Here is a 9,658-nt window from a genome sequence, read left to right on the forward strand (position 1 = left end):
TCTCATTTGCTCTGTGTAGAACCAGCCCAGTTTCTCCAACCTAACCTTGCCGCTAACGTCCCTCCTGGAACCATCCTGAATCTCCTCAGCACTCTGTAAGGATCCTCATATCCTTCATAAGGACTGGTGACCAGAGCTGGATGTAATCTTGTGATCTAACCAGGACTTTATAATTTCTTGTTTTTGTGCTCAACACCTCTATTTATGCAGCTCAGACCCCTGATGTATTAACTAACTCATGTTATAAGAAATAGGTCCCAATGAATGCTTTAGTCATGACCCGTAATTATAAAGCGTCAATGATGACACAAGTTTTAAAATAGTTCCTGTAATATTTGTCCTGAATACCAGACACCTTCCCCCAAGTTCTGGAAAGGGAGGGTTAATAAAGCCAGGTACTCACAGTCTGCACAAACTTCGAATGTGACTCCAGACCCATTTGTAAAACTGAACAAATAAATCCCTGAATTTATTCCAACTCTTTTCTGTATTCCAGCTCCAGTAATCACTGATTGGGAAGGGACCAGAATCTCAGGAGGCTTCACACTGCTGTCTTCTCGTGTGGAACTGATCTCCTATCAGATTAATGTGCTAATGCTGTGAGTATTCAGTACAATGTCTGAACCTCAGATTCTGCTTCCTGTCCACTATCCCCCTCATCCATGGATCTTCCCTTTTACCAACTGGGGAAAAGGTTTGCCTGTTCACTGTTTGATCTCGATGGCAGTGGGATTACACAGAATTCCCAATAGGTCAGAAAGTCCCCTGTCGGTGACTGAAGGAACCCAGGGTGAGGACGCAGGGCTGTACTGTGTTCTGCGCATGCTCAGTGTGGCTGGTGGAGACGGACTGAAGGAGATCAGGCAGATCAGGGAGGAGATTGTGAGCACAGGGGAGGAACTGGAGCCGGAGGAGGGTCACAATTCGATGAACCCAGAGGATTGTCGGACTGGCGATTACCACATTGTAGGTGAGGGAGCACAGGGGTGATGTTGAACAAGACCTGGTGAGAGTGAGGGCAGGAGCAGCTGAACTTTGGATGATCTCCAGTTCCTGTGAAGTTGAATCTGGGAGATCGACAAGACCCACATTAGAATAGTCCAGTTTAGAGGAAACAAAGGAATGGATGAGTTTCAGCAGCACATGAACTAAGACAGGGACACAACTGGACAAAGTTACTGAGTGGCAATAGGCGGTGACAGTGATATGTGGACAGAAACACAGCTTGGGGTGAAATATGCTGGAGATTGTGAAGAGTCTGATTCAGTGTCAGACAGTTCCCAGGGAGAGAGATAGAGTTGGAGGTGAGGGATTGGAGTTTGTAACCAGGAATGAAGACAATGGCTTTGTTCATCTAGTAGTGTGTGTCTGATAAGTCAGGATGGTGTGCGAGATGGAGAGGAACTTGGAAATGATGGTGTTCACATATTCCTGCTACCCTGCTCCTTCCAGGCGGTGGAGGTCGATCGTTTGGGGGATTCTGTCAAAGTTCTGCTTGTTCTGAAGATATATTAAATACTTGCTTCTATCATTCAGCCTCTACTACTCCCTTTCTCTCTCCATCTTGCAGAGTGTCAGAGTCCTGTGTAGGTCCAGACCAGTTGGCAGCTTCCCTTCCCTGAAGGACATTAGTGAACCAGTTGGGTTTTTACAACAATCCAGCAGTTTTCATGGTCACTTTTTCCCAGTGCCGGCCCCACAAATGACCAGATTCATTCAGCTCAATTTCACAACCTGCCTTTGTGTTTTTGTGGGTTCTCCCTCACTCCCTGTTTTCTGTTTTAAATCAGTTTCACAGGGTGTTTGAAGGGGAGGATTTGCAGTCGGGAAACTTCATCACATCAGGATCAGCTCCAGTTGCTCCATTTACCGTAACCTGAATATCAGCGGATTTTGAACATGGAAGGAAACAGCACCATTCACAGTGGGGAGAAACCGTACACGTGTTGTGTGTGTGGACGAGGCTTCAGCCAAACATCAGGTCTGTCGAGACACAAGCTGGGGAGAAGCCGTGGAAATGTGGGGACTGTGGGAGGGGATTCATTTCCCCATCAGAGCTGGTACCACATCAACGCAGTTACACTGGAGAGAAACCGTTCTCCTGCTCCAAGTGTGGGAAGAGTTTTACTATTTCAGCCAACCTATTGAGACACCAGCGAGTTCACACAGATGACAGACTATTTCAATGCTCAGACTGCGGGAAGTGCTATAAAAGTTCCCAGGAACTGCTGCTCCATCAATGTGTTCACACTGACGAGAGACCGTTCAGGTGCACTCACTGCGGGACTGGGTTCTGGCGATTGTCCCAACTCATTGTGCACCAGAGGATTCACACCGGGGAGAGGCCGTTTATCTGCTCCAAGTGTGGAAGGGGATTCACTCAGTCATCTGACCTGCTGACGCACAAGAGAATTCACACTGGGGAGAAGCCTTTCACCTGCTCCGAGTGTGGGAAGGGATTCTCTACCTCATTCACCCTGCTGAGACACCACCGAGTTCACACAGACAAGAGACCGTTTAAATGTTCAGACTGTGGGAAGGGCTTTAAAAGTTCCTGGGAACTGATGTACCATCAACGTGTTCACACTGACGAAAAGCCATTCAGATGCTCTGACTGTGGGACTGGGTTCAGACGATCATCACAACTCACCGACCACCGCCGAATTCACACAGGCACAAGACCTTTCATCTGCTCCGAGTGTGGGAAGGGATTCACTCAGTCATCCAACCTGCTGACCCACCAGGGAATTCACACTGGGGAGAGGCCGTTCACCTGCTCCCAGTGTGGGAACGCTTTCACAACCTCATCCAGCCTGCTTAGACATCAGCGAGTTCATAAATAACTACAGTGATTGGAATTTTCCGTTAATCACACCCAGGACTGAACCGTGTTCATTGGGGTCTGGTTCTGCTGATGGTAATGAACTGCAGCCCAGTTACAGGGACTCATATTCACGCTAAAAGTCAAATAAATTAGATTTGTGCAAAATACGCAGTGTGTTGAAACTTTTTAATATCTCTGACACAAGTTAGTTCCTTTTGAAGTACTCTCGCTCTCCCCCGTCTCTTCCATCCTCACCTCCAACAAGAAGTGTGAGGAGCTTGTGGAGTTTCTTTGTGACTGAGATTGAGTAAATCCGATCAGCTGCCTCTGCTGCTTCCCTCCCTTCCACGAGCCCACCGGACCAAACTGTCTCTAAATTTCATCCTTTCCCGAGCCCTGAACCCACATCTTTCTCCCCCATCTCCCCTCATGCCCTCTCAGAGCTCATCTTGTCCATGAGACCCAGCTCCTGCTCCATCGACCCTATTCCCACAAAACTGATCACCCAACCTCCCCATGTTCACTGACTTTGTTGAATCTTTTCTCTATCAGGTACTGCCCCTCCCCTTGTGCTGTCATTCTACCCTTGTCAAAAAGCAAGCCCTTTACTCCACCATCCTTACAAATTACTGCCCCATCTCCAGCACCCCTCACCTCTCCCAAATCCCTGTCCATTTTTCCCAGAATGCCATGTTTGAATCCCTCCAATCAGGTTTCTGCTCTGCCACCGTGCTGAATCATCTCTTATCAAAGTTACAAATGACATCCTCTGTGACTGTGACAAAGATAAACCTCCCCTCTGTCCTCAGCCTGTCTGCAGCCTTTGACAAGGTCGACCACACCATTCTGCTCCGTCACCTCTCCACTGTCACCCAGCTGGGTGGGGCTGCTCTCTCCTGGTTCCATTCTTCTCCATCAGAGTTGGAGAATCACTTGTAATGTCTTCCTTTCCCACTCGCACAGTTACCTCTGGTGTTACCAAAGGACCCAGTCTTGTCTCCTCTTCTTTCTCGTCCACATGCTCCCACAATAACACCATCTGGACACAGTGTCAGTTGTCACATTTGCACTGACAGCTCTACATAACCACCATCTCTCTCCCCGTCTCCATTTCTGTTAAATTCTCAGCCTGTTTGTCTGATATCCAGTGGTGGATGTGCAGACATTTCCTCCAATTAAATATTGGGAAAACCAAAGTCATTGTTTTCATTCCCGAGCTACCAGCTCCATTCCTCTCCCTGGTAACGTCTGACACTAAACCAGAACTGCTGCACGTCTGATGACATGTTTGAATCCGAGATGCACTGCTGGACCTTGTGTCAGTGTGTCCCAGACTTTCTCAGTCAAAATTATTGTTTAAAACTTTCCTCACAGAGAGATCAATCATTCTCCTTTCATGATCAGATACATGAAATAAATCATTCTGAAAGATCTTGTCAAGATTATTACTTTGAATTTTCTGTCTGCAAATCCTCTCCCTCTAACTCCCAGTAAAAGGAGTTTACAGAGGTTTTCCGTGTAAATGCAGGATAGAAATTCAGAACAGACCATTCTAGTTTCTATGGTGCATTCTCTCAAATATATGAATCTCAGTCCCACACACACCCCTCTCTTTCTGCTCATTGTCCCAGATTCAGTCTCCAGTCTCCTCCTGATTCTTTTCTCCTCTCCAGATTCTCTCTCCCCCTGTCCTTAAACTGGTGACTCAGACTGTGGCTCAATCCCACTCCTTCATTCTCATTCTACCAAATATCCCAGCTCACAACAACAAATCATCTTTAACAACTTTATTAGTAATTTCTAACATTGGGAAAGAATCACCTTTTCCCAATTGTGGAGAACAGAAATCCAGCGGGCAGCTCAGAACTTCCTCCTCCCAGGACTGTTTTAACAAGCTGCATGTATCTGAGTTACATTTTTACAGACTCACTCAGTAAGTGATACGATCTCACTGAACTATGACACAAGCTGCATGTATCTGAGTTACATTTAGACAGACCCACTCACTCACTCAGTAAGTGATCAGATCTCACTGAACTATGACACAAGCTGTGTGTATCTGAGTTACATTTATACAGACTCACTCACTCAGTAAGTGATCAGATCTCACTGAGCTACAACAGCTCTATTTATAATGAGTTTTTAACATAATGAAATGTATCAAGCAGTTTCACAAGATCATGAGGACACATTGGGGTCGATGACCAAAGTCTTGGTCAAAGAGTTTGGTTATGAGGAGAGTTTTAAAGGTGGAAAATGAAGTGGGGAGGTTTCGGGATGAAATTCCAGAGATTAGTGTCCAGGCAGCTAATAGCCCTCAATTGGGATGTGATTAAAATCAGGGATGAAGGACATCCGGGAATGGCGCTCCATGTACGTGGGCCCCAGGCTCAAGGCCCAAATCTGAACTTTGGGACAGAGTTTGACCATCCCTCGTCTCAGAGAAAATCAATTCTCCGATAAACATCTTATAAGATCTTGGTTTATTTCTAACATAAAAAGTTCGGACCAGCTGAGTCCTCCTGTGCACTTGATGGGGATTGACTTTAACAGATTTAAAATCCTCTGGATCTCAGCGTTACAACCAGAATATGTTTCAGTCGAGATTCAAATATATAAATATTGAAAAACTGAACAGAAATGGGGAAAGACAGCAGCTCGATCATCTCAAAGTGAGAAATGAATGGTCTCTGTTTCAGGTGGGACTCCTTCAGAATGAACACTTCCCACCAGCAGCACCAACTCCCCTCCCCCTCCCTGTTCACTGAACATTCCTTCACCCACTCATCCTCCCATTGCACATCCACCCATGGCCCCCAGCCTGGATTCACATTCAGCATGAACTCAGTGAAAGGCTGAGCTGGCCCCGGGATGTAAGAACGGACAAGAGCTGGAAGTGGTTCCAGTCAATACAGTTTGTGCATCATTGTTGAATAAAGAAACTTCATATCTTGTCAAACCCCCATTTCAGACACTTGGTGAATTACAATTTGGAGCCCAGGCCCTTCCTGTTGCTTCGACTTGGTGCATCCTGTGTGGTTTCAGCAGAGGTAGGGACAGGCTGGTCACATCCCTGCTCTCACTGCCCAGAGGCTTGTGGTCTCCACCCTCTGGGTTTCAGAGCCCCCGAGGGTCCTGGGACAGACTGACCCATCTGTACCTGTGCCGGGCAGATTCAGCTGGAGACGGGGCGGCGTATTGGATACTGCCTGTGGGTTTGGGGGGAATGGGTCGAAGGTGGGAGCTCTTTGAGTGAAGTTCCCAGTTCCATGTCTCCTTCCTCCACCATCCCTCTCCTGGACCAGCGTCACATCATTCCTCCCACTCTGCTGCTGACCAGCTTGCTGGAGATCAGTGACGTGTTGAAGTATCTGTCATCCTGTTCAAGGCAGCAGACATCACCTGCACAGCCGTCGTCATGACCTGTCTCCTTACCTTTTCCACCCAGCTTCTGTCCCTCTGTGAAGGGTCTCCGACATTTTAACCTGTTGATGGGTAAATGCCAGTTGTTGTTGTCGCTGCCTCACATTGGAAAACTCAGGAATGTCACAAAAACTCGGAAACTTTAGACCGAAGATTCTCAGCTGGAAACTTCACTTTCAGTCAGGAACAGATCACAGCTTTACACTAATCTCTGATTGGACAGCACATTTTGTAAAAAAATTCACCATCTATTGTTCATAAATGTCAGAAATTCATTGACTGTGAATAGAATGAGCTCTCTCTGGCTCTCAGTAACAAAGCTTCCACAGCAGCTTGCTGGGTGACACACACAGCACAGGCCTGTTCTCTCTGTCACAAACCCTGAAACCAGGTTTCTAAACTGGAGAAGGTTGGATCTGACGACCCAAATATATAACCAACTGTCTGAGTAAAGGTTAAAAAGGTTCGACAGGAAAAGCACTTTGGACAGGAAAGATTTTCAAAGTGATCAGTGCTGGATTCAGACTAACACCAAACACTCTGACTGGATCCAGAGGAAGGAGAACACAAGAATCTCCAGCTCTTGTGGGGCGGTACAGTAGCACAGTGATTAGCACGGTGGCTTCACAGCTTCAGGGTCCCAAGTTCGATTCACGGCTTGGGTCACCGTCTATGCGGAATCTACACATTCTCCCCGTGTCTGTGTGGGTTTCCTCCGGGTGCTCCGGTTTCCTCCCACAGTCCAAAGATGTGGTTAGGTGGATTGCCAAACTACCCTGTGTCCAAAAAAAAGGTTAGGTGGGGTTACTGGGTTATGGGGATAGGGTGGAGGTGTGGACTTGGGTAGGGAGCTCTTTCCAAGAGCCGGTGCAGACTCAATGGGCCAGATGGCCTCCTTCTGCACTGTAAATTCTATGATCTATGAGTTGCGGAGATCAGCTCCATCTATCCGAGTGTCTGATCCGGGATCAGTAAACCATTCCGAGGAGACTGTCACCTCCAGCCCCGGAGATCAACTCCATCTGTCCGAGTGTCTGATCCGGGATCAGTAAACCATTCCGAGGAGACTGTCACTTCCAACCTCGGAGACCAGCTCCATCTGTCCGAGTGTCTGATCCGGGATCAGTAAACCATTCCGAGGAGACTGTCACCTCCAGCCCCGGAGATCAACTCCATCTGTCCGAATGTCTGATCCGGGATCAGTAAACCATTCCGAGGACACCGACACCTCCAGCCCCGGAGATCAGCAGCCCCCTGCTCCGGGATCAGTAAACCATTCCGAGGACAATGTCACCTCCAGCCTCGGAGATCAGCATCTCCCTGATCCAGGACCAGTAAACCATTCTCACATGTTGTGGGTCACATCTATTTTCTGCCGATTTAGCTGATGTACCAAATCTAAACTGTTGTTTTTTCATAAACTGCTTTAAAATCACCAATGATATCGACCCCCTTTTTGGATAAACTCTGATTCCTGGACTAAAGTATTAGTTTCCAGCATTCATCATTAATCTTGTTGAGTCTAAACACAGTTGTACAGGAGCCTTATGTCTGTATCTACGAGGTCTGAACCATGGAAGAGAGCGACTGAGGCACATTTCTTACACACCACAGGATTAACCCACACATTCAGTCCTGGATGTGATTGACAGCAGCAAAACAGCTGAATCCAATCCCTGCAGACACTCATGAAGTCGCTGGTGTTTCAGCATAAGTTGTCAGTCAGTGAATCCAATCCCTCACTTGGGGCAGGTGAACAATCTCTCTCCAGTGTGAATTTGCTGGTGTATCATTAGACTACTGTTGCTTCTAAAGCTCTGCTCACAGGCAAAACATCGAAGAGGTTTTATATCAGAGTGAATATGTTGGTGTTTCAGCAGCTTGTGTGACTGAGTGAATCGCTTTCCACACACCGAGCAGGTAAAGGGTCTCTCCCAAGTATGAATTCGCTGATACATCACTCGACCATTGCTGCTTCTAAAGCTCTGCTCACAGGCAAAACATTTAAAAGGTTTAATATCAGAGTGTATTTGTTGGTGTTTCAAGAGGTGGTATGACTGAATGAACCCCTTCCCACACACAGAGCAGGTGAATGGCCTCTCCCGAGTGGGAATTCGCTGATGTACAGTAAGTTCAGATGATCGCCTGAAGCCAGTCCCGCAGTGAGAGCATCTGAATGGTCTCTTGTCAGTGTGAACACGTTGATGACAGGTCACTTCCCCGGAAGTTGTAAAGCACTTCCCACAGTCTGGACATTTAAAAGGTCTTTCATCAGTGTGATCTCGCTGGTGTTTCTGCAGGTTTGATGTAGCAGTGAATCCCTTTCCACACAAGGAGCAGGTGAATGGCTTCTCCTCACTGTGAATGTGTTGGTGTCTCAACAGATACTTTTTGCTTTTAAATTTCTTCTCACAGTCACAACATTTGAAAGGTGTCTGATCAGTGTGAACATACTGGTGTGTCAGCAGGCTGGATGACTGAGTGAATCCCTTCCCACAGGTGGAGCAGGTGAACGGCCTCTCCCAGTGTGACTGCGTTGATGCATTTCCTGTTCAGAAGGGTAACTGAATCCCTTCCAACAGTCCCCACATTTTCACAGTTTCTCCATGGTGCCAGTGTCCTTGTGTCTCTCCAGGTTGAATGACAAGTTGAACTATCGTCCACATGCAGAACACATGTACGGTTTCTCCCCACTGTGAATGGTGTGGTGGTTTTTCTGTCTGTGTAACTGGTTAAATCACTTTCGACAGTCAGTTCACTGGAATACTCACTGTGTATGTGTGTCTCGGTGCTTTTCCAATCACACTTATGTTTAAAATCTTTTCCCACAAACTGAACAGACAAACATTACTCCTTCCACATTCAAAGACCAATGATATTCAGGTTCTAAAGAATTGAGAGACTATGTCAGATCTTGATGTTTGGTTCGAGTATTCTGTCAGTCAATCTTCTGCTTCTAATATCCCGGCCCTGGGTAACTGTCCGTGTGGAGTTTGCACATTCTCCTCATGTCTGCATGGGTTTCACCTCCACAAACCAAAGATGTGCTGGTTAGGTGGATTGGCCACGCACAATTGCCCCTTAATTGGAAAAAAGAAAAATAATTAGCTGCTCAAAATTTTTAGTGGGCAGCACAGTAGCACAAGTGGATAGCACTGTGGATTCACAGCACCAGTGTCCCAGGTTCGATTCCCCGCTGGGTCACTGTCTGTGCGGAGTCTGCATGTTCTCCCCGTGTCTGCGTGGGTTTCCTCCGGGTGCTCCGGTTTCCTCCCAGTCCAAAGACGTGCAGGTTAGGTGGATTGGCCATGATAAATTGCCCTCAGTGACCAAAAAGGTTAGGAAGGATTATTGGGTTAGGGTGGAAATGAGGCCTTAAGTGGGTCGGTGCAGACTCGATGGGCCGAATGG

At 47.1% G+C, this 9,658-nt stretch overlaps 2 protein-coding genes across 2 annotated transcripts in view; one reads left to right on the plus strand and one right to left on the minus strand.

The window, feature by feature from the left end:
- The window catches only part of LOC140421366 (uncharacterized), a 522,678-nt gene that overhangs the window by 344,594 nt on the left and 168,426 nt on the right, over positions 1–9,658 (minus strand). The gene's annotated exons all lie outside the window — the stretch shown is intronic.
- On the plus strand, positions 1,881–2,978 carry LOC140417875 (uncharacterized; the record flags this gene model as incomplete). The annotated part of the gene is made up of 1 exon (XM_072501310.1): positions 1,881–2,978. A coding segment is annotated over one exon (963 nt), but the record flags the coding sequence as incomplete, so codon positions are not given.

Source organism: Scyliorhinus torazame, chromosome 5 (assembly GCF_047496885.1).
Source record: "Scyliorhinus torazame isolate Kashiwa2021f chromosome 5, sScyTor2.1, whole genome shotgun sequence".
NCBI classification, from domain to species: Eukaryota; Metazoa; Chordata; class Chondrichthyes; order Carcharhiniformes; family Scyliorhinidae; genus Scyliorhinus; species Scyliorhinus torazame.